Below are 25,952 nucleotides of genomic sequence, written 5' to 3' on the forward strand. Positions count from 1 at the left end.
TAATCATATTTACTTAAATAATTCATAAAATTAGTACCATCCCGTCCCTTGCCCTTATAGTTTGCAGTGTTAAAGAGAGAATTTGTATAATTCAGCTGTAAAGTTCCTGCACATGTTAATCTGCTTAAAATAATTTCTAAGATGTTAGTTTTATGAAATTCCAGAACTTGTTCTTAGATGAGTGAAAATTATACTTCACACTTCCTTTTCCAATCATTTACAATAAACTGGCTGAAAAGTCTTTTGACCGTGGATATTGAGAAATTTTAGTTTGTCTTCAATTTGAGAGGAACAATTTCAGCAGTTTGCATTTTCTATTTTTTGCAAAATATTTATGTCATCTAAAAAGAGTACTTTGTATAAATTACATTTGTGGGCACTGGACTATAAATTTTATCCAAAAATTAATTTTTTTAAAATATGTCTTTCTCAAATTTATAGTTCTACCAAGTATATGATTGGCCATAAAGATAACAAATAAAGTATTTTGCCTTTCTTTTTAAAAGATTATCTGTAAGAAGCAGCAGGGCATTTGATGAATTCTGTCAGGTATACAGAAGTCATTGCTCTCTCTAGTGCTTGAAGAGAATACATTGAAGGAGAATGAGGAATCCCCACAGCAGCATTTCCATCCATGTTGATGGGTTTTATTTTATGTGTTTCTAAACTTGTAACAACTGCCTTTTCTTCCTCTTTCCATCACATTCTCATATAATGCTTTATGGGTTCCCTAACTCTCTTTCACAGATTTATTTGTATCATCTGGAGCAGACTGTGAAGCGCTTAAAAAATTATCATGTTTTATATAATTTGGATACCTTACTCATAATGGGCAAAAAAAATAAAAAATGTTAGGGAACACAGATGTGCAAAATGTGACAAAGAGTTAAATTCCTTACTATGAACATCAATTAAAAATTGGGTTTTGGCTAAACAAAAAAATCCCACACTAAAGTGATCTGTGCCAGATCATTTTAAACAACCTGGAAGCAGGGCACAATTCACCATGTTTAATTTTGCCTGCATTGTTATTGTAGAAACACAGAAGGGGGCTTCCCTCAGGGAGGGACCTGAGTAATTACTGGGTAAAGAGATGGGATGTCTGTCTGGGATGGACAGACAGCATGCGTGTGTGTGTGTGTGTGTGTGTGTGTGTGTGTGTGTGTGTGCGCGTACGCATGCGCACGTGTGTTTATTCATATATTAACAATGTTTGAAGATTTGAAGCTGTTTTACCTACACCATAACCTTATCCATTTCATGTGTGGTCATGGCACCAGCGGCAAGTCTCAGTTTTGATCTTGACATTCAGTTATCCATCTGCTTTCTTTACCGTATCCAAAGTTATAGTCCAGTCTTTCCCAAATTTGTTAGTCCATTCTGACTGTAGTCAGAGCCTAAAAACAATATTACCAAGCCAGGTAACTGTGACAGATACCATCTGTCTTTACATTGATTGGTTTGGATTAGTTAAGGATACCATTCATGTCACTAATGTACCCTGAGCATCTCGCTTTTTACAAGGTAAGTGAAAAAGACAAACAGTACTGTCCAGGTTTGGCTTTCCTCAAGCTTGATCCATGAAAAACAATTAATTTTCATGGTTAATCTTTCTCTTTAAAAAATGTCAAAAACATACATCTTACTTAATACAGCTAAATATTAGCCACTACTTATCTAGTTTAAAATCCAAAGCTTATTTAGAAGAAAAGAGTAAAAGATAATCCAAACACCTAGTTAAAAAAAATACCTCATTAAGCTTTCACAGCTACTGGTTCATTATTAGTGTTTAATTAATCCCCAGTTTGAATGGTTTTCATGGGATTAATTCAACCATAATATCCAATTTTTCTCGCTCTTATACATAACTTCAACTTGCTTTGGATTTTAAGGCAGGTTTTCTGAAAATGCTTACAGAAAACTTCTTCCAGCCTAACAGTCATTCTCTCGAGAGAAAGAGCAGGGCTACATTTTCTCAATTCAACTTACATCAATAAACATGCATTGAATGGCCACCAAGTCCTTCAGAGATACAAAAGTGAATAGATCACAGTCCCTTTCTTCAATGAGTTTACAATGTATCACCGATTTCTAGGAAGTTTCAAAAGAAAGGCCATTGACTGATCAAAGAAAATTATCATTATGTACCCAAACAGGCCTCCAAATTATCTGAGTGCTAAGAACAACGCTTCATTAGGTTACTCATTTTCTCTGGTTCCAGCAGCTCAGTCAGAGGAAAATTAAAAAAAAAAAAAAATTCTTTGATTGCAGTATGTTGTCCCTGGCCCACATAAAATCCAAACCAATACTTCTCTACACTAAAAGAGAAGTCCTTTCTTCACCAGCAAGCAAACTTTCTTTAGCTTCCTTCTCCCACTGGGTGCTCGTATATACCTGGTCAACTACAAATACTGCTCACTTCATCACAAACTGCCTCCTGGCCAGTCTCCCTTGTAGCAGCTGTGTCCTGTCCACAAAACACAGCATTTTAACACTTGAAAAGACTACAAAAAGGTTTATATATAAATCATATATGTGTGTATAATACATATATAAATATTCTAAATATTATATGTAAAAACCTCTATATACTAGAAAGAGACATTAATTCATATTTCTCAGAGTCATCAGAACAACAAAAAAAATTCTTTCAGTTCAGTTCAGTCGCTCAGTCGTGTCCGACTCTCCGCGACCCCATGAATCACAGCACGCCAGGCCTCCCTATCCATCACCAACTCCCGGAGTTCACTCAAACTCATGTCCACAGAGTCGGTGATGCCATCCAGCCACCAACCTTAAATAAAGGCAATGCAAAACTACTATGTTACTGAACAAAAAATGCTTTATACAGGCTTGGTTTCTTTCTTTAATCTTCACACTATTTAGAGCACTAATGAGATTTTTTTCTTCAATTTCTGAGGACTCTGTGAAATAAGTTTACTTTTAGGATTTTCTTAAATTAAACCATAAAATGTATTGGAAAATGAATATTAATACATTGGAAAATGTTTTCTAGGTAAGTCCAAAGATTCTGTTTCTAAACGAAGTTTAAGAGAGCCCTGAACTGCCTGCAGGAATGACCGCGCTTCCTGCTCTGAGGCCGTGTGTTCTGTGAAAGAAACATACCCAGACACTGTCCTCCTGGCGGTACTGCTTCCAGTTCCTGCCACTGTCGCTGAACATCAGGAGGTAGCTGGTCACCCAGTTGGAGCTCCCATATCCCCCTTGGGTGGCCACGGCAGTGATCTCCATTCTCTCGCCAAGGTCAATCTGCAACCACTGGTATTTATTTGACACAAGTGGAGACCAGCCACCAGCTCCTTTTGTGGAAAGAGAAAAAGGAGTAATGAGCAAAGAATTCATTAAACACCTGCTAATGAATTAGCAATGCCAGTAAGACTATTCCTCTACCAAACTTCAGAAAGTCAAATTTCCAAAATACGAAACTTTCAATAATGGTTAAAAAAAAAAAATACATGGAAACAAGAATGTAATGTAAATGGATGGCGCCTATATTAATGATATTGATTTCTATGTTACAACCACCTGACACTGAGAGAGCTAATTCAGTGAGGTTAAACTCACTGTATATTTAAAGTCCTTAATTTGAGAGGCAGACAACCATGTCAATGGATGTCTGGAACTAGTATGGAACTAGTTCTATACATGGAACTAGTATGTTCAGTGCCCACACACCTGACTGAGTAACGATTTGCCTTAAGACGTGATTTACCTTCAAACTACATGGAACTTGGAAATGCAGTACTTGGATGCAATCTCAAACAAGAGAAAATGATCTCTGTTCATTTCCAAGGCAAACCATTCAATATCACGGTAATCCAAGTCTATGCTCAGACCAATAACGCTGAAGAAGCTGAAGTTGAACGGTTCTATGAAGACCTACAGACCTTCTAGAACTAACACCCAAAAAAGATGTCCTTTTCATTATAGGGGACTGGAATGCAAAAGTAGGAAGTCAAGAAACACCTGGAGTAACAGGCAAATTTGGCCTTGGAGCACGGAATGAAGCTAATAGAGTTTTGACAAGAGAACGCACTGGTCATAGAAAACACCCTCTTCCAACAACACAAGAGAAGACTCTACACATGGACATCACCAGATGGTCAACATCGAAATCAGATTGATTATATTCTTTGCAGTCAAAGATGGAGAAGCTCTATAGAAGACCGGGAGCTGACTATGGCTCAGATCATGAACTCCTTATTGCCAAATTCAGACTTAAATTGAAAAAAGTAGGGAAAACCACTAGACCATTCAGGTATGACCTAAATCAAATCCCTTATGATTATACAGTGGAAGTGAGAAATAGATTTAAGGGACTAGATCTGATAGATAGAGTGCCTGATGAACTACGGACGGAGGTTTGTGACACTGTACAGGAGACAGGGACCAAGACCATCCCCATGGAAAAGAAATGCAAAAAAGCAAAATGGCTGTCTGAGGAGGCCTTGCAAATAGCTGTGAAAAGAAGAGAAGCAAAAAGCAAAGGAGAAAAGGAGAGATATAAGCATCTGAATGCAGAGTTCCAAAGAATAGCAAGGAGAGACAAGAAAGCCTTCCTCAGGGATCAATGCAAAGAAATAGAGGAAAACAACAGAATAGGAAAGACAAGAGATCTCTTCAAGAAAATTAGAGATACCAAAGGAACATTTCATGCAAAGATGGGCTCAATAAAGGACAGAAATGGTATGGACCTAACAGAAGCAGAAGATATTAAGAAGAGGTGGCAAGAATACACAGAAGAACTGTATAAAAAAGATCTTCATGACCAAGATAATCACAATGGTGTGATCACTCACCTAGAGCCAGACATCTTGGAATGTGAAGTCAAGTGGGCCTTACAAAGCATCACTACAAACAAAGCTAGTGGAGGTGATGGAATTCCAATTGAGCTATTTCAAATCCTGAAAGATGATGCTGTGAAAGTGCTGCACTCAATATGCCAGCAAATTTTGAAAACTCATCAGTGGCAACAGGACTGGCAAAGGTCAGTCTTCATTCCAATCCCAAAGAAAGGCAATGCCAAAGAATGCTCAAACTACCGCACAATTGCACTCATCTCATACAATTAATTAGAATGATCAGAGAAGGCAATGGCAACCCACTCCAGTACTCTTGCCTGGAAAATCCCATGGGCGGAGGAGCCTGGTAGGTTGCAGTCCATGGGGTCGCACAGAGTCGGACACGACTGAGCGACTTCACTTTCACACACTAGTAAAGTAATGCTCAAAATTCTCCAAGCCAGGCTTCAGCAATACGTGAACCGTGAACTTCCAGATGTTCAAGCTGGTTTTAGAAAAGGCAGAGGAACCAGAAATCAAATTGCCAACATCCACTGGATCATGGAAAAAGCAAGAGAGTTCCAGAAAAACATCTATTTCTGCTTCATTGACTATGCCAAAGCCTTTGACTGTGTGGATCACAATAAACTGTGGAACATTCTGAAAGAGATGGGAATACCAGACCACCTGACCTGCCTCTTAAGGAACCTGTATGCAGGTCAGGAAGCAACAGTTAGAGCTGGACATGGAACAACAGACTGGTTCCAAATAGGAAAAACAGTACATCAAGGCTATATATTGTCACCCTGCTTATTTAACTTCTATGCAGAGTACATCATGAGGAACGCTGGGCTGGAAGAAGCACAAGCTGGAATCAAGATTGCCAGGAGAAATATCAATAACCTCAAAGATGCAGATGACACCACCTTTATGGCAGAAAGTGAAGAAGAACTAAAGAGCCTCTTGATGAAAGTGAATGAGGAGAGTGAAAAAGTTGGCTTAAAGCTCAACATTCAGAAAACTGAGATCATGGCATCCGGTCCCATCACTTCATGGGAAACAGATGGGGAAACATTGGAAATAGTGGCAGACTTTATTTTTCTGGGCTCCAAAATCAATGCAGATGGTGACTGTAGCCATGAAATTAAAAGACGCTTACTCCTTGGAAGGAAAGTTATGACCAACCTAGACAGCATATTATAAAGCAGAGACATCACTTTGTCAACAAAGGTCCACCTAGTCAAGGCTATGGTTTTTCCAGTGGTCATGTATGGATGTGAGAGTTGGACTATAAAGAAAGTTGCGTACTGAAGAACTGATGCTTTTGAACTGTGGTGTTGGAGAAAACTCTTGAGAGTACCGTGGACTTCAAGGAGATCCACCCAGTCCATCCTAAAGGAGATCAGTCCTGGATGTTCATTGGAAGGACTGATGTTGAAGCTGAAACTCCAATACTTTGGCCACCTGATGCAAAGAACTGACTCATTTGAAAAGACCCTGATGCTGGGAATGGTTGAGGGCAGGAGGAGAAGGGGATGACATAAGATGAGATGGTTGGATGGCCTCAGTGACTCAATGGACATGGGTTTGGTTGCATCCAGAAGTTGGTGATGGACAGGGAGGCCTGGTGTGCTGCGGTTCATGGGGACTCAAAGAGTCAGACACGACTGAGTGACTGAACTGAACTGAGCATGGAACTTGGAAAGGACCTCTAATGTCTGATCATGTTTAGACTCCATAGAGAGAGAAGGATAGCATTAAGCACCAGAATACAAGAATGGTCTGGGATCATTTTTGCCTTCACTCTGTTTACAGTCTTATTCCCTGGTGGCTCAGATGGTAAAGAATCTGCCTGTCAATGCAAGAGACAAAGGAGACGCAGGTTCGATCCCTGGGTTGGGAAGATCCCTGGAGGAGGGCATACAACCCACTCCAGTGTCCTTGCCTGGATAATCTCAGGGACAGAGGAGCCTGGCAGGCTACAGTCCATGGGGTTGCAAAGCGTCAGACACGACTGAGCATAGCACAGCACACAGGAGGAACCAACATTGAAAAGCACCTGGAAGCACAACCTGGGAAATGTTAACGGTGAGGCAGGTGCAGGGAACAATAATACAGTAAGTGATGGAGAACTCCATCCAGTGATAATTGCCTTGCAGCAACGGGCAAGAGATGATTGCATTTTCAGGAATTCTACAAGATGATTATTAAACATGGCCATCTTTGCCATTGGCCACAGTGGGAGTATTTAAACAATGAAAACTGGCAAACTACACACCAGTACTCATTCTGACCCCAGCCAGTTCACCAACACATCACCAGTTGTATCCTATCTGGGAATGGGGGTGGTGGTGACACCACAGGGGACGGGAAAGCCACAGAAGAGACAGTAAGTTGCGCTTGAGCACTCGGAAGTGGAGATCGGAAGTCTATTGCATATTCAAGGAAATATAGGTAGAACAGAACTTACTGTGTTTTGTTTTATCCAGCGCATACCAGAAAATGACAGACGTGATTACCTACTGTAAGTCTTGTTAAGATGTTTCACTATACATCCAGTTTACTATAATAATGCTTTACTTAGGAAATTTCTTTAAGTAATATTGACATTGCTGACTATGTAAGTATTATATAATCTTTGTAAAAGTCATTAAATAGGGTTTAACCTATTCTTGAATCCATAATTATCTACTATTCAATATATATTAAAATGCAGTATCTGTTATATAATATACCAAATAAGAATATTAGTCCATGTTTTATTTTCCCCATTCATTTACCTTCTACCTAAGGCTCTAAGAATAAGTTCTGACATTTCAAATAGAGAGTATCATTAATTTATATACAGTTTTTGAGCAAACTCCAGGAGAAAGTGGAAGACACAGGAGCCTGGCGTGCTACAGTCCATGGGGTCACAAAGAGTTGGACACAACTTAGTGACGGAAAAACAAGAATAAATAAACAGTTTTTATTCAAGCATTATTCTTGGTATCTGTGCCCTGTTTTATAAACCTTGAATCAGGCCCTAATACAAAGAGATGTCCAATGAAGATTTACTATTTTGGTGCAGCACATAGCATTGTGAGGCCTAAAGAGAGACATCGGTGTGAACAACCTGCTTTAATAAGATTTAAAAACCTTTTGGGTGACAAACAACACAGTGACACTCCGAGCAACGAAAAGCAGAACTCTGTGTTACTCACAGCTTCAAAAACTGCCAGGCAGCACCATGGAGGGAAATGTGTCCCTAGGAAGGATGACTAGTTGAAGCTGAAGCGGGCAGATGGTGTATGGCGAGCAGGGAAGAGCCAGCTAGCTTTTGTGAGCCCCCTGTGGACTGGCTCATTTGAAGGGGCTCCAGGCAGCAGGGGCTGTGTCTAGGTGGCTGCACCTGGCTCCAGTGTGACCAGTTTAGATGTGTAGTGGCCACAGAGGGTGTGAGGGAAGGGGCTGGGTTTGGACATAACCAGCTGCTCAAGAAGGGGACCTAACCTGGCTCTAGTCAGGACCTCAAAATGAGTCAAGACAGCATCTTTTAAAAGAATTCTATTCCTAGAGCGTCCTCTCTTGACAGCATCACACTAACTGCTGCTTGTATGCAGGAATGCGTCCTGAGACTACTTACCACATAGTCTTTAGACTAGATGCTTTCTTTCAAATTTCCTTCTGTCTTGGAGGAAATCATTGTTCAAAAATGTCTTCCACTCTATACATCGAAAGTACAATGCTCCCCTTCAGTTCAGTCGCTCAGTCGTGTCTGACTCTTTGCAACCGCATGAATCACAGCACACCAGGCCTCCCTGTCCATCACCAACTCCCGGAGTTCACTCAAACTCATGTCCATCGAGTCTGTGATGCCATCCAGCCATCTCATCCTCTGTCATCCCCTTCTCCTCCCACCACCAATCCTTCCCAGCATCAGAGTCTTTTCCAGTGAGTCAACTCATCACATGAGGTGGCCAAAGTATTGGAGTTTCAGCTTTAGCATCAGTCTTTCCAATGAACACTCAGGATTGATCTCCTCTAGAATGGACTGGTTGGATCTCCTTGCAGTCCAAGGGACTCTCAAGAGTCTTATCCAACACCACAGTTCAAAAGCATCAATTCTTCAGTGCTCAGCTTTCTTCACAGTCCAATTCTCACATCCATACATGACCACGGGAAAAACCATAGCCTTGACTAGACGGAGCTTTGTTGGCAAAGTAATGTCTCTGCTTTTTAATATACTATCTAGGTTGGTCATATTTTCCTTCCAAGCAGTAAGCGTCTTTTCATTTCCTGGCTGCAATCAGCATCCGCAGTGATTTTGGAGCCCAAAAATATAAAGTCTGACACTGTTTCCACTGTTTCCCCATCTATTTCCCATGAAGTGATGGGACCAGATGCCATGATCTTTGTTTTCTGAATGTTGAGCTTCAAGCCAACCTTTTCACTCTCCTCTTTCACTTTCATCAAGAGGCTTTTTAGTTCCTCTTCACTTTCTGCCATAAGGGTGGTGTCATATGCATACCTGAGGTTATTGATATTTCTCCTGGCATTCTTGATTCCAGCTTGTGCTTCTTCCAGCCCAGCGTTCCTCATGATGTACTCTGCACATAAGTTAAATAAGCAAGGTACAACCTTGAGGTACTCCTTTTCCTATTTGGAACCAGGCTGTTGTTCCATGTACAGTTCTGACTTTACTTCCTGACCTGCATACAGGTTTCTCAAGAGGCAGGTCAGGTGGTCTAGTATTCCCATCTCTTTCAGAATGTTTCACAGTTTATTGTGATCCACAAAGTCAAAGGCTTTGGCATAGTCAATGAAGCAGAAATAGATGTTTTTCTGGAACTCTCTTGCTTTCTCCATGATCCAGCGGATGTTGGCAATTTGATCTCTGGTTCCTCTGCCTTTTCTAAAACCTGTGTGAACATCTGGAAGTTCACGGTTCACATATTGCTGAAGCCTGGCTTGGAGAATTTTGAGCATGACTTTACTAGCATGTGAGATGAGTGCAATTGTGTGGTAGTTTGAGCATTCTTTGGCATTGCTTTTCCTCAGGATTGGAATGAAGACTGACCTTTTCCAGTCCGGTGGCCACTGATGAGTTTTCCAAATTTGCTGGCATATTGAGTGCAGCACTTTCACAGCATCATCTTTCAGGATTTGAAATAGCTCAACTGGAATTCCATCACCTCCACTAGCTTTGTTCATAGTAATGCTTCCTAAGGCCCACTTTACTTCGCATTCCAAGATGTCTGGCTCTGGGTCAGTGATCACACCATCGTGATTCTCTTGGCCATGAAGATCTCTTTTGTACAGTTCTTCTGTGTATTCTTGCCACCTCTTCTTAATATCTTCTGCTTCTGTTAGGTCCATACCATTTCTGTCCTTTATTGAGCCCATCTTTGCATGAAATGTTCCCTTGGTATCTCTAATTTTCTTGAAGAGATCTCTTGTTTTTCCTATTCTGTTGTTTTCCTCTATTTCTTTGCATTGATTGCTGAGGAAGGCTTTCTTATCTCTCCTTGCTATTCTTTGGAACTCTGCATTCAGATGCTTATATCTTTCCTTTTCTCCTTTGCTTTTCACTTGTCTTCTTTTCACAGCTATTTGTAAGGCCTCCTCAGACATTTTTACTGATGTGTTTTTACTTCTCTCTGTATTTGCCCTTGGAAAATGTGTGGTTTGGGCTGGTAACCTGGATGAGTAGAGTTCTCTGGAGCACCATCTACTTTTTTTAGGTGACGGGGAAAAACTCTTACGTTTTAAGTAAGAAGGCGTGCTTGGGTAGACAAGGGACCTGGCTATAATCTGAGTGCTTTGGTGTCATTGGTCTAGCATGGCTTTGCTGTCCACAAAGGGCATCTCTCATGTAGTCTGTTATCTACGTGGAAGAGAACTTACTTTTGAATGCTCTGAAGAACACCCTAAATAGCACCTGACCAAAATAGCTCAGGGAGCTCTCGAACCCTGACTGTGAACTGCTCTCATAGCATTATTTTAAAATCTAAGCCAGCTCCTTCACCATATTTCATTTCTCAGGATGTAAACTGAGATGAAAGTTGGAAACTCCATCCAACTTTTCCACTTATTTTACCATGATATTACTTAGTATTTACGCAGTGAGTACTTTGTGTCGGGCATGCTGTGAAGGTATTGTTACTTACTTCTCCAAGTGATGTGCTGAGACACAGAAGGTCTGAACACCTTGTACCAGTCTGCAGAGCAGCAAGAGGCACCGAGTTCTGAACTAGGACACGGCAGTACACCCACTTACTGTTATGACACGTAAGCGTATGTGTCATAACAGATGTAGAAAAGACAGCAGCAACCAGGGTCGGGGAATTTCAGGATTTGGCTACCTGGCAGCAGGGTCATCTTCCTTCTCTAGAGTTAACAACAGACCATGTCTTTGAAGTATGGATACATGATGGGAAGGGGGAATGGGTAAAAACTTCCCTCCAGTGTTCAGTCTAATTTTCACTGTTCTGCCTCAGGTCGATCAAAAGTCTTCAAGTTGAAAGTTTCTGGGGTCTGATGTGCACCAAGGGTGCTTGGTTAATATCAGTAGCATAGCTGCAGATATGTTGCAACTCTCTCTGCATTTTTATCTTCTTTCTTTACATTGAAAAGTTGGGAAAAGAACGGACAAAGTGCCTCCAGCCAGCCATCATCTTTCCCTGGAGTTTTTATGTTTGGAATTTTATCTACATTACCTTACACCTTTGAAAAAAATACTGAGTTATTTTGTTTCTTGCTCTTTCTAGTTAATTTTAATGGTCTAAAGTCAGTCATGAAGGCACATTTTTAATACAGAGTTGCATAATATTTCTGTGGCACTTCTGACATTCCTTTATAGACCACTATTTAAAACACAAACACACGAGAGAAGCACAGTGAGAGGGGAAAAAAAAGAATCAGCATGATTCCAGTGAGTGAAAATTGGATCATCAATTCTCATCAGGAGCACGAGGCATCTCTCACTGACCGCTCCCTCTTCCCAGCATCACTCACCGTTACAGCTTCACCAACCGACTTGAAGCATTTGCAGTTAATTGACCTTGAACATTTCAATTTCTTACCTGTGGCGAAAAGGCACTGCTGATATGCTAATCAAGCGATGTCATTAACAAGGTGCACCAATGAGGTAATGGGAATTCAGATGCTCCCAGCCTTCACCAAGTAACGTCAGCAGGATAACTCGGCCACAGGCCATCCTGAGATTGCTACAGGGTTTTAAACTATGCAGCGCTGAAGACACACATGGTGTAAGTGTATGATGGAGTTTTGAAGCTTCTAATTTTAAAACAAGTGCTGAATAGTAATACGGAAAATGTAAGCACACAGACACAGGTATACAGACGTGGGTAGAGAACTCGGCACCCTTCAGCAGCGCCAGCCTGTGACGACATGTAGGGGCAACAGTGACAGGAGATGAAAGTGCCACTGCAGCTGTGGCTAAGCCCGGCGGAGGGCTCCCGCATTGCCTGAGCGCCCAGCGCTCCACGGTGACTGACGCCGAAGACAGAGTCTGTCCCTCCATTCTTTCCTTCCCCACATCGCAGCCCTCCTCCCCCTGCCCCTCTCCTGTTTCTTCTGCCTTGGCCTCATTACTGAGACTTGGCATAATACATTTTCATGACTTTATTCAAACAGAAACACTTCTTGCATCTTCGTATCACAGCCTGAAACTTCACACTTAAAACCCTTCCACTCACTGACGAGACGGTTACCTTAGAGCGCTGGAGTACTGCTGTGACACTTAGATTTGAACAGCGCAAGTGCCCATTGATCCCCCTCACGCGGCAAGCATGTGAGTATAGAGCAGCTGCTACTCTTTGAGCCAGAAAGCAATCATTACTGCCATCAACTCCAAAGAGTTACCATCACAGTAAAGTTGAGCTTTGAAACAATCCAGTTACTGAATGACCACAAAATACAGCATCTCTTGTGTCTGCTGCCTACTGCTTTTAAACATCAGGTTCCTAAAAAACCGGCTTCTATATGTTGCTATGAATTGTCAAGAAAGAAAAGCAAACTAAGAATTATCTGGTGCCTACTGTATGCTAAGTCACTAGAAATTTTATGCACAATATTAAACTTAATTATTAAAACTATCTAGTGAGATGAAATGTTTTAACATCTCTTCTTTTCAAATGAAACTTTAAAAAAGAAATTTACAGACGCTAAGTAAAATAACCCAAATTTTTAGTATTGGTGAAAAATTATTTTTAAAATGATTTTAATCTACTAGAATCTCATTTTAAAAATCTCCTCCTTTTTCATTCTTTAACCTTGAGATAATTATACAAATATCATTGCCCAAGGGTGGTATATGCTGTCCCAATAATATATTCAAATAGTATATTCAGTTTTATTTAAATATGAATAACTACCTGGCTGAATTATGTTTAAGATCCTCTAGCATCAATATTTAGTTCAGGACACGGAGGAACATTTTACGATTTCATAGAAGTGAAAGAAAAACTGAAGATAAAGTACTCTTGGTTGGAACCTTAAAATATAGAAAAGAATCAATCTAACCCCTGCTAATATTAAAAACGGCATGACTGTCACTGCTGATGGTCATGAGTGAGGGTGGCGTGGCACGGAGCTCGTCGACTTTGTAAAGGTTGGAACATGAAAGGGCAAGCCGTATTTCTCAGGATTTAAAGCACAGAAGGACACAGGTGCTCAAGGACACAAGACACAAGTGAACACAGTTCAGTAACAACCCTAGCCACCATTAGGGCATTGACAGTTCTACAAAGAAACTGGTTTAATTAAAATTCTCATAGGGGAAATTTCCCTCTAAGATTATCTTTTTCACATGTGATTTCATCGAGATTTCCCCACAAGTGTAAACTGGCCGGGATCATTTTGATCTTGACAGTGAATTACAATAAGGTAAAAGGATCAGAAGATTGTGAAGAAAGCTGATGGCCGAAGAATTGATGCTTTTGAACTGTGGTGCTGGAGAAGACTCTTGAGAGTCCTTTGGACTGCAAGGAGATCCAACCAGTCCATTCTAAAGGAGATCAGTCCTGGGTGTCCATTGGAAGGACTGATGCTAAAGCTGAAACTCCAATACTTTGGCCACCTCATGCGACGAGTTAACTCACTGGAAAAGAGTCTGATGCTGGGAGGGATTGGGGGTGGGAGGAGAAGGGGATGACAGAGAATGAGATGGCTGGATGGCATCACCGACTCTGTGGACATGAGTTTGAGTGAACTCCGGGAGTTGGTGATGGACAGGGAGGCCTGGCGTGCTGTGATTCATGGGGTCGCAAAGAGTCGGACACGACTAAGCTACTGAACTGACTGAAAAGGATCAGAAAGAAAATTGTGTCAATATTTGTCTGGCTCCCTTAAATGGTCTGCAGTGTCCTGGGGACACCACTGAGAACCTTATCAAGCTTTGTATTTCTACCAGTGTTGTTCTTTGCGCTGTAAGAAATACAACTCTACCGATGCTCCGTGCCTGGCTCTTCTTGCCACACGTACACTCCTGAATCTTGGCCCAGCTGCCCCTGACCACAGAGGCTGTCACAGCATGGGCAGGCCAGCTAGCCTAGCCAGCAGGGCAATTCCTGGATTTTGCTGAGACTATTAGAGAATGACCCTCTTTTCTGCTGCGAAAGCTAAAAGGATGGGAATTAGGCATCGGGTTGTAGGAGCAATGGTCAAGAAAAGCCTGGGTGAAGCAGCAACGACCCAAGCAGACTGGAGAGACGAAGCGGGAGGCAGTTCTGATGGCACGGTCAGCATCCCTGAGTTCTGGGCCCGCAGGGCAGCCCCGCACTTTCCAGGTGCTGTTGCTGTTCACTCGCTCAGTCATGTCCGACTCTTTGTGACCCCATGGACTGCAGCATGCCAGGCTTTCCTGGCCTTCACCATCTCCTGGAGTTTGCTCAAACTCATGTCCATTGAGTCAGTGATGCGATCTAACCATCTCATCCTCTCCCACCCCTTTCTTTTGCATTAAATCTTTCTCAGCATCAGGGTCTTTTCCAATGAGTCAGCTCTTCTCATCAGGTGGCCAAAGTAATGGAGGGGCTTCAGCTTCAGCATCAGTCCTTCCAGAGAATATTCAGGTAGATTTCCTTTAGGATGGACTGGTTTATCTCCTTGCACATGAGCCACTGGGCAGCCCCTCCCACTTGTGCTGAATCCACTCAGGCCACTGCACCAGCAATTCTTCACTCTTGTCTTCATTATTTTTTTCTCCTTAATGGATCCCACTAATATATATGCATGCTGTTATTTTCCCCATTTTAAAAGGAAAAAAAAAAACTTCTTTTGACTCCATTCTATTTTTTCTATTAAGATAATTCAAGTACAATGTCCATACGCATTCTTTACAATGTTTCTGATCTCATTTTCTCTTAGGCCAGTTTCAATTAGATTTTCAGTCTACGTCATTTAACTCAAGCTGCTCTTGTCAAGGTTACCAAAGAATTCTGTATTGCTAAATCAAATGGTCAGATTTCAGTCTGACTACCACTTGGCCTGTCAGCGACATCTGAGACATTTGACTACTCCCAATGCCCTGATATTCTTTGTTCACTTAATTTCCTCAAAAGCTCATTCTCTTAACCTTCTTCTTAGTTTGTTTATTTTTCAAAGTTTTAGCCACATCACGTGCCATCACTTCCCCCACCAGGGATCAAACGCATGGCCCCTGCAGTGGGAGCGCAGTCTTACCCACTGGACCCTCAGGGAAGTCCCTCTTCTTAGTTTATTTGTTGCTCCATCCCCATCTCCAGTGATGGTCTTTCCTTTTATCTCTTCCCTCTTGAGGCTGAGATGATCCGGGGCTCAGTCCTTCACCCTGCGTCTTTTCCATCTTCATCCACCCTTGGGTAGCCCCTCTCGGCCTCAAGGACTTAAAAAAACATCATGTGCCAGTAATTCCCTAGTTTATATCTCCACCGCCAAACTCTTCCCTGATATTAGACTCACGGCTTGATATCTTTAACATTTCCCAAACCGAACTCCTTTTCTTCCCCCAAACCCCATTCTATTCACATGCTTCCCCAAATTAGCTTATGACAATTCCATTCTTAACGATTCTTAGAGCCAAAAAAAAACAAAACAGAGTTTTGCTCAACTCCTTTCTTTCTTTCTCACCTTACTACCAAACCAACAAAAGTACTGCTGGTATTACTCAACTCTACAGAATCAGAGGACTTGTCCATCTTCACTGGTGCTCCTTTCTAATCCAGCCTGGATTCTCGCCATAGCAAGTTAACAAGTCTCCTGCTTCTCCCTTTGCTCAGCAGGACTCCATCCTCTACACAACAGGTTTAAGTTATTTCTGTGCTCAAAACACTACACTAACTTCCACACACGGTGGAAGGCAAAGTCATTGCTGTACAGCCTCCAGATTCCTCACATGACGTGCCTCCCTTGCAAGGCTCCCATCCCAGGTCTGGCTTTCCAGATCAGGACCCTCCATCAACAACGGCCTCCTCGAGATTCTCCAAGCAAATGTCATTCTCCCATCTCCCATCCCACCCGTTGATAAGCTATCCTTTTCACCAGGAGTGCTCTTCTCTGAGAAAGATGGAGCTAACATCATTGCTACCGTCAGGTCTGCTCAGATGTGATGCTCTCATTCAAGCTTGTATCTCCTGACCTTCCCTATTAAAATTCCTTCCACCCAGCAGTCCTGCTCCAAACCACTTCATCCAAACCAGTTTTCATTTTATGTTTTTGGCCAGACATTGACATATTTATACATAATTTTTTATTTACTATATTTCTTTATCATTTATCTTGCCCTATTAGAATATAAGCTCAATGAGGCCTACAGTCTTTGCCTGTTTTGTTCAAAGATGGATCCTATGTGTCTAGCACACTGCCTGACACATAGTAGGAGCTTAACAACTATTTAATGCATAAAGGAATTAAGTAAATCTGTAGTGAAAGTAAAAGTAGTAAGACTGTATAAATTTATATACAAAATCTGAATGTATTATAGAGCACAAGACACTTCTTTTTGCAAAATGGCATTTTCAGTGAGGTACTCAAAGAGAAAACTTAAAGCACTTGGCTGAGACACACATCCACACACACATAGGCATGCACATATGTACACACAATGTCTACCACTCACCCCAAAGTTACCTAGTTTAATCACTTGTGAACTATTATTTCCTAGATGTATTTATTGCTCTGTTTTCAGCTTTTTTGATACAATAAAAAAAGAATGCTTTTCACTTTATTTCCCCAGGAGGGTTCTAAATTAATAATACCTTACTAAATTCTCCTAGGTTTTAGTGCTTTGCTGTTGATCAATTTTCCTCCCAGCAAATTGGCAGGCCGACTTTCAGCCCTACTTCTTGCATTGCCAGATCAAACATTTCTGAAGTCTTTAATAATTCAGTGGATTGATCAGTAAATATTTACATCCTTTCTCTGCTCAGGCATTTTGATTGGTATATTTGATGTGCAAATTTGGACACAGCCAAATTTCATCTTAGAAGACTAGAATAAAATTACAAAAATGCCAAATTCTGTGCTTTATTTCCACTACAGGCAGTTTTATTTCACTCAAATTAGTAGTTTTGGAAAAATTACTCTGAGCACATGATGTCTGAAAATTCAGATGGTAATCAGGATTTGCCCATGTTTCACTTTCTGAGACCATTATAATACTTTTCTAAAAGTTTCGATTTAGATCTACTACAGTGAGGCAGGTCATTTCAGTAAATGACCTCATGCATCAGCTACAGCATACTGACAATATCCCAGAGACTGAAAAACCATTTTTGCTTCCCTACCTTTTTTTTTTTATCTTCCCCAGCCAGAGAGAGATGATAAGCTGTCATGAGCCAAATGTCCTCATATCACTCCTGGGTCAAGAAACTGAAGTCACTCTCTTGTACCCAACAGACATCATTTCCACATAATGATTGGAAAAGCCAGCAATACTAGGACACAGTATAATCAAAAGAGGTTAAAAAAAAAAGTGCAAAACCAATTCTAGGAATTTGATTGATTAAATCATTTAATATTTTCCCAATTTGAGAAAATGCTACATTAAAACAGCATTATATCCCCAATGAATAAGATAAGTTTACCTCTAGGTGTTTGTTGAATTTAGTATTAAATATACATATTTAATTCCATTATTTATTCCTCTTTAAGTGTTATTTTATCCTGGAAACCTTTCTTTCACAGGCAACAGGAAAGATTATTAGTGATGTTTGTGGCCAAGACAGCCTTAATGTCCCCCACAGCCTGACTAAACTTTAGACAGATTTTTTTCCTCTGACTGTAGAAGCCACCCTCCCTTTTTCTCAGAGCATTTAATTTAGAGAAGTTGCCATTGTAAATTATTTCTCTGTTCCTTGAAATGGAAATCTTCATGAAGTCTCTTTACAGTTTTACAACCCAAGAATGTTTTTCTCAAGAATCTGAGTCATCCCTCTGAAATGTAATCAAGAAAGATAGACCCCTATCTCCCAGCCTCTGCAGGGAGGGCAGGAGCCTAACTTCCACAAGCACCAATTAACAGACACAAATGCCCTAAGCACACTGACCAAGGTCCCCTCATGTTCTCCCGTACTTTTCCATTAGCTCAGCTCAGTGCTTAAAAATTCCCCCATCTTGATTTCAACAGTCCCCTCTCTCTCCCCTACTGCAGAAGTCTTGACCCCCATTGATACAGACTTGAATAAAGTCTTTCTTGTCTTTTTAACTCAATCCAGTGCAATTTTCTTTGATGAGATAATTGGGTTTTTTTATTAGAATGATGTGTTTTTCATTTTTCTACCTAAATGAGTCGTGCTCCCCAGAAACCATTACACAATCAGAGTCTGAGAAGATAAAGAACAAGGTTTAGAAATGAATGGGGGTCTGACTAGAGCTAACCAGAGGGATTCTTCACTGTACTGGTGGTGGTGGTTTGTGTATGTGTTAGTCGCTCAATAGGATCCAGCTCTTGGGACCCCATGGACTGCAGCCCACCAGACTCCTCTGCCCATGGGATTTCTCAGGCAAGAATACTGGAGTGGGTTGCCATGCCCTCCTCCAGGGGATCTTCCTGACCCAGAAATTGAACCCACATCTCCTGTATTGCAGGCAAATTCCTTACCACTGAGCCACCAGGGTTTCCCCTTCACAGGAGTAACAATGCCTGAAGATCACTGCACATATTCCCTACCTTTTAACCAAAAGAATGTCACAGCCGGCTTCAGGGAATCCAAATAAAACAAGAGGTGCCACAGGACCCAGAATAGAAGTGATGGCCTTTGCTAACAGAACAGCCAAAGGGACTAACTGGTCACTAAATTTGGCAGTGTACATCAACAAACATTTAGGGTTAGGACCAACCAAACCACACTTAGGGTACCCCTGAGCTGTAACATAAAGATCCAATCAATGATCTCTGGTTGACATCAATACAACCACCAAATGTGCCAAGAAAGCCCCCCACCCTACTGTGCCAAGACATCATCTGAGCTCTGCTGATGCCAACTGCATTTTGGAAATGTGTAATGGGAAGATTAGGAACTCTGGAGGTCTTAGCATTTACCTAGAAGAAACTGACACATCCAAAGGGGGTTCCTATACTCAGCAGAGGTGTGGTGGGAAAGTGGGCACAAACGGGAAACAGTCTCTGAAGTGAAGCTCTAGCAGGGTCTTCCCCAACTGAAAAGAATACTCAACTGCTAAAGTTTTGACAAAACTGAAAAATATATGGTGTTTCCGTGTTATTTCTCAAATACTAATGTAACTTGCAATCTCAGAGGTTTGAAACTGGCTTGAGAAAATCAGATCAACCAATATTTCAAATCTGAATGATGAAAGATTATGCATTTTTACATAATTTATGATTTTCAAAACTATATGTGGATTGTCAAGAACGTATGCATGTGTACATGGGGAGTCAACCAGAATCGATGTATGTATCTAATCAAAAGAACACATTTTTCCATATGCATATCATTGACAAGGTCAAGTGTACACTCCAGAGCAGAATCACTCAGCATTCATTGGGCATCACACCGATTTGTGGCACAAATAAGAGAGAAATAAACACACACATGCACACACAATCTATTGTCTTTAATAGATATAGTGTTCTACAATTGCACAGTGCAGTTAGATACAAATAGGATTTGGTGTCGGAAGCCAGCAGGTACAATATTCCTCTGTGCTCACATTCAATTCCAGAAATGCTTTGGATGGCAGACTCTTTTGCTATACAAATGAATTGCTTCCTCTAACATCCAAGAACCCTAGCCAGCTCCATCTGGCTCCTGGCCTATGTACAAATAGAGGAACACGCAAGGGTTATAGTTTTAAAAAAATACAGAGGAAGAATATGCTTTTATGAGATTTATGTCCAAACTATGATACATGACCATTAACTTTGCCAGTGACGGACATAATTTAGATTTTTTAAACATTATCCTCAATTATTACCTGTGTGTTCAACGGTTTCTTTACTTCATTATACAAAACAAATCAAATTTCAACATATTAGATTTTTCAATAGTTTATTGTGCCAAAATTGTGAAGGCTTCAAATGGACATAAGTGTAACAAACCACTGTTGTGTGGTTTTTTCCAATTAAGCTTTTTTTTTTAATTTATTAATCTGATTTTAGCCTACGGTTAAAACTTGTCATTTTGTCACTGTATCACCTAAACTGAGAGATAAACACTTTCTAAAATGATACACCACCAATTATTCTGTATCAGAAAGGATAGCCTGCATTGCCCTGGCTTCACAAAGATAAAAATCATCTTATTTTGAGGGAGCTTGATTGAGTCCGCCAGGATGTAAGAGGTGGGGAAGCACAAGGAGAAGGGGGGAAAAACGCATCACTTTGTTCTGTGTATCTCTACCTTTTTACTATTTGCAATGTATAATGGAAAGTTCTAAATTGTCCCTCTTGATAAAAAAAGGAAGTCTCACAAGGCAGGTTCATTTCCACTTGAACCAATGAGGCCTTTCACCCGACTGTCAGGCCACCTATCATGGTTCATGGTTCCTAGTGTTCACTGGTCCACTGAGTCACAATAAAGTGGTGTTTCCAGCCAGGAATGAGAGTTAATGCAAACACTTCTGGATCAGAAAAGATGGACCCCAAAAGTAGGTCATGCTCTGCCTCGTCAATTGCAAATTGTTCCAGCCAATACTGGGACCCTCACCCACACGCCTGTGCCTGCCTGCACATTCCGTCACCACACAGGAGAATGTGGCAACTGAAAACAGCATGCTGGCAAGAGCGACTCATCGCATGGTCATGATGACAGCCAGAACAATGGCAAAAACAAATAACACTTTTGATGAACAAGATGAAAAATCAGTTATCAACATGGCTTATCATGTTGCAATTGTTTTTGCTTTTACCATATTCTTTTTCTGAAAAAAAAACAGTTAATTTGTCAATACTGTTTGGAATATACCTTCAGAGTTTAGAATTTAGCATTTCAATTTTTTTAATTACCATCAAAACTTTTTTAAGAAAAATAAATGAATGGGGACTTTTGAAAAAGATGAGTAAGTCTAGGGCTGTGATTATCGTGATGGTGTTATGGGTATATACTTATCTCCAAACTCATCAAGTTGTATGTATTAAATATGTACAGCTTAATGCATATCAATCACACCTCCATAAAGTAGCTTTAAAACGAGCAATTCATAATTTCAAGAAATAGAAACATAGCATTTCCAGAGTCAGCTGAGCCTGTCAAACATAAATGCCAAGATCTTTATATTTGCATTTAAAGGCATCAATTTTTCCTTCAACAAAAGTGTAACTGAATAGAAGAGTACTGCAGTGTGTTAACTGTTTGTAAAGAGAAAGATCTTTTGCAAATATACGCGATCCTAGGATTTGGGCTCTTTTCATAAAACACTGGAGGAACAATATGACTGCATGGATACTATATTTGTTTACATCTGTATATTTTATTTTAGTTTTTTAATTGAAGGATAATTGCTTTACAGAATTTTGTGGTTTTCTGTCATACATCAACAAGAATCAGCCATAGGTACACCCATGTCCCCTCCCTCCCGGACCTCCTTCCTGTCTCCCTCCCCATATATTGAAGGGGACCTCCCAGATGGTCTTTAGGCAGAGTTTCAATAGGAATTCATGATTTACATGACTCTTGAAGGATGATGCTTTCAACAAAGAAAAACAGCTGTCTGCTTTTGCTATGCTGACATCCTGCATCTTTAGAATATGTACCTAGGTCAATAAAAGAGCTGCAAATAAAACTATCAGGAAATGTTTCATGACCAAACATCTGTTACTGACAGCATCTTTAGCTCCAGTTGACACTGCAACTTCTTGGGGTTTTTCCCTCACTCCTCTGGCCAGCACTTTTCAACATCCTTCAGAGAGTTTCCCTTCTCCACTTTTGTTGAAAAGCTAACACTACTGCTCTCTCCTCTTTTACTTTACATTCTCAGCGGACTATATTTCTCATGCCTCTGGCTGCAATGATTAATTTTTGTTTGTTTGTTTTAGATGATGAGGCCTGAATCTTTAGCTTTAGCTCTGACTTTCCTTTGAAATCTAAATTCTAAATCCTGAATGCTTCCTATATATCTATTCATGGATGCCCTATAGATATTTCAAACTCAACATTCCAAAAATGGATGCCTTACCTCCTGTCAAAACCAGATGGCCACATCATTTCCATCTTCAAGTCGCTCAGACTAAAATGTGAAAATCATTTCTAATTATCCCCTTTCAATAATACAAATTTCTATATGTGCAGAAATTGTCAAATCTGGTCAACATCATCTCCATTGTCATTGTCCCTTTTGCTTTTCATGATTCCTACTTTAGTTTAAGTCCATATGTCAACCACTCAGTTCAACTTATTTTCTGTATTTATTTTTAGTTGCTGGGGATACGGCTTTGAAGTGAGTAAAGGAAAGAATGAAGAGACATGAAAGCATCTGAGAGATCCCAGGAAGGGGGACTCGCGGGCCTTGATGCTCTGTGGATAATCGCTTCAGTGTCAGATGCTGGGAGGGCAAGGAGCTGGGAAACAACAAAGTCAAGGGTGATAACTTGGAAAAGTTTCTGGATGGTGGTGCTGAGAGGAGAGACATCCACAGAAGGGAAATCTGAAACGTGCAAAATTGAAAGAGCGGGAATCCTGGGGAAGTATGAAGGACTCAGAATGCCATGAGTGATTCACTGCAGAATAGAGGGGCAGGTCTTCTAGGGTGATAAAAATGAAGGAAGCAAGGCTTGGGGTTTGCAAACGTTTACAGGGTTTGGAAAGGAAATCAGGAAATTGTACTCTGAGCCTGATGGTCTACTCTTCCTAAAAATCTTCAATACGTGCCTTTTAGATAACGTACCTGTTTTTGCCACCATTCCCAGAGTTGCTTTGGTAAAAACAGGTTGAATCATTTTTCTCCTGGTTGCAAAGAGCATCCTTTTTGGCACAGCACTAAATGCAACTTCAAGCTGGCACTGGAGCCTCAGAATAATAGTCTATTTTTTTAACGAAGTTTGTTCTCATTCTCCACAATTTCATTTGAATTATACTTATCCTTATGCCTCTCACTCAGCCAGGACTTCGTTTTCTCCACCTCTCAGCGACAACTCAAATACCACCTCTCCCACAATCTAGCTATAAGAATTCTGTAATATAAGATAATATAGTTTATTTATGTTTGTTAAATTAATAACTAAGAATCAAGTTCCCTAGGAGAATACCATTTGAAAGCCCCTTGGCAGAATGTTCATATGCTGCTCAGACACAAAAGTGAGGCTTGCCATTAGCTAAACTCTTATTGTTCTAATATGGCCAAATTCAGAGCAATTGAAGTAAATTAGATACTCTGAGACGATTTCAGAAGGTCAAGGGGCTGTGAGAGTTTTGCTTTCTAGTAACAAAGTAAAATGACAGACTTTTTTAATGAGCAAATTCAAATTTTCAAATGGTCTTAAACTCTCTTCATGTCATTTGTTTTCTAAGATATAGTTCTGATTAATTTCTGTCAATTTTTTGTAGTATCTGAAATTGTGTATTTAATTCCACTAAATAAATAAATTTTGGCTGAATATTTATTTGCCACTTCCTGGCAAATAGATGGGGGGAAAATGGAAACAGTGACAGACATTATTTTCTTGGGCTCCAAAATCATGTGGACAGTGACTGCAGCCATGAGATTAAAAGAGGCTTGCTTCTTGGAAGAGAGCTATGACAAATCTAGACAGCATATTAAAAAGCACAGATGTCATATTGCTGACAAAGGTCTATCAAAGCTATAGTTTTTCCAGTAGTCATGTACAAAGGTGAGATTTTTGACCATAAAGAAGGCTGAGTGCTGAAGAATTGATGCTTTCAAACTGTGATGCTGGAGAAGACTCGAGAGTCCCTTGGACTGCAAGGAGATCAAATCAGTCAATCCTAAAGGAAATCAACCCTGAATATTCATTGGCTGAAGCTGAAGCTCCAATATTTTGGCCACCTGATGCAAAGAGCTGACTCATTAGAAAGATCCAGATGCTGGGAAAGATTGAAATCAGGAAGGAGAAGGAGATGACAAAGGAAGAGAAGGTTGGATGGCATTACTGATTTAAAAGACATGAATTTGAGCAAACTACGGGAGACAGTGATGGACAGGGAAGCCTAGTGCGCTGCAGTCCATGGGGTCGCAAAGAGTCAGATATGACTGAGTGACTGAACAACAACAAATTAATTTAATAAAGTATCAACATAATTAAATATCTTAAAATATATTGTTTGTGTGTAGAATACAAACTGGTTAGATTTTACATTTTTGAAAAATATAAACACTTTTAATAAACTCTTCTCATACCCTTTCAAAAATAGGAAGAATACAGAAATGAGAGATTGAAAGCTGAGTAAAGGACAGGCTATGAAATCTAAGGTATTTCTAATTTTTTTAATTAATTTATTTTAATTGGAGGCTAAGTACTTTACAATATTGTGGTGGCTTTTGCCACACATTGACATGAATCAGCCACAGGTGCACATGCGTCCCTCCGTCCCGAAACCCCCTCCCCCTCCCTCCCCACTCCATCCCTCTGAGTTGCTCCAGTGCACCGGCTTTGAGTGCCCTGTTTCATGCATTGAATTTGGACCAGCCACCTGTTTCACAGCTGGTAATATACATGTTTCAATGATATTGTCTCAAATCACCCCACCCTTGCCTTCTCCCACAGAGTCCAAAAGTCTGTTCTTTACATCTGTGTCTCTTTTGCTGTCTTGCATATAGGGTTGTTGTTCCCATTTTTCTAAATTCCAAAAATATGCATTAATATACTGTATTGGTGTTTTTCTTTCTGACTTACTTCACTCTATATAATAGGTTCCAGTTTCATCTACCTCATTAGAACTGACTCAAAAGGATTCTTTTTTTATAGCTGAGTAATATTTCATTGTGTCTATGTACCACAACTTTTGGCCATTGTACATTTGTCTGCCATTTGTCTGCTGATGGACATCTTGGTTGCTTCCATGTCCTAGCTATTGTAAATATTTCTAATTCTTAATAAAAATTATTAAGCACAAAAAAATAGAAGGTTATAAAATATCATTTTCTTTAGCATCCCTAAATGTCATCCCTCATAACAAAGAATATAGAATTTACCTCCCTAATCAGATTTAGTTATGGTCTTCAGTATTAGGTCACACACAAGCTTTTCAAACGGAGAAAAATATTGTACACAGGGAATTATCAATATCATTCTAGTCACTATCATTAATATCCATAACGTACATTCCAAAAGCCTGAACCAAAATGTGATCAACATATCCATCAGCACATATATAATCAAAAGAAATGCCACTTATATCCAGAAGAGATGAAAACTCTTCAAAAAGATATATATACACCCCAGTGTTCATAGCAGCACTGCTTACAACAGCCAAGATATGGAAGCAACGCAAGTGTCCACTGACAGATGAATGAACCAAGAAGATGTGGTGTACACACACACACACGTACAATAAAATACTACTCAGCCATAAAAAGAATGAAGTACTGCCATCTGCAGCAACACTGGCTGACCTAGAAAATGTCATAGGAAATGAAGTCAGAAAGACAAATATTATATGATATCACACACATGTGGAATCTAAAAAATAATACAAATGGATTTACTGACTAAACAGAAACAGATTCACAGACATAGAAAACAAACTTATGGTT

General features: G+C 40.3%; 1 protein-coding gene across 6 annotated transcripts in view; it reads right to left on the reverse strand.

Moving 5' to 3' along the window:
* The window catches only part of CNTNAP4 (contactin associated protein family member 4), a 284,057-nt gene that overhangs the window by 190,794 nt on the left and 67,311 nt on the right, over positions 1-25,952 (reverse strand). For 5 of the 6 annotated variants that reach the window (XM_088830270.1, XM_088830272.1, XM_088830273.1 and 2 more), the window contains exon 3: positions 3,127-3,320. In XM_088830270.1, coding sequence (XP_088686396.1) covers positions 3,127-3,320 — 194 coding nt within the window. The remainder of the gene's footprint in view (positions 1-3,126; positions 3,321-25,952) is intronic. The other variant, XM_088830269.1, reaches the window with a different exon arrangement.

This window comes from Moschus berezovskii, chromosome 22 (genome assembly GCF_049115385.1).
Source record: "Moschus berezovskii isolate FMDL1 chromosome 22, NW_MosBer_1.0, whole genome shotgun sequence".
In the NCBI taxonomy this organism is placed as follows: Eukaryota; Metazoa; Chordata; class Mammalia; order Artiodactyla; family Moschidae; genus Moschus; species Moschus berezovskii.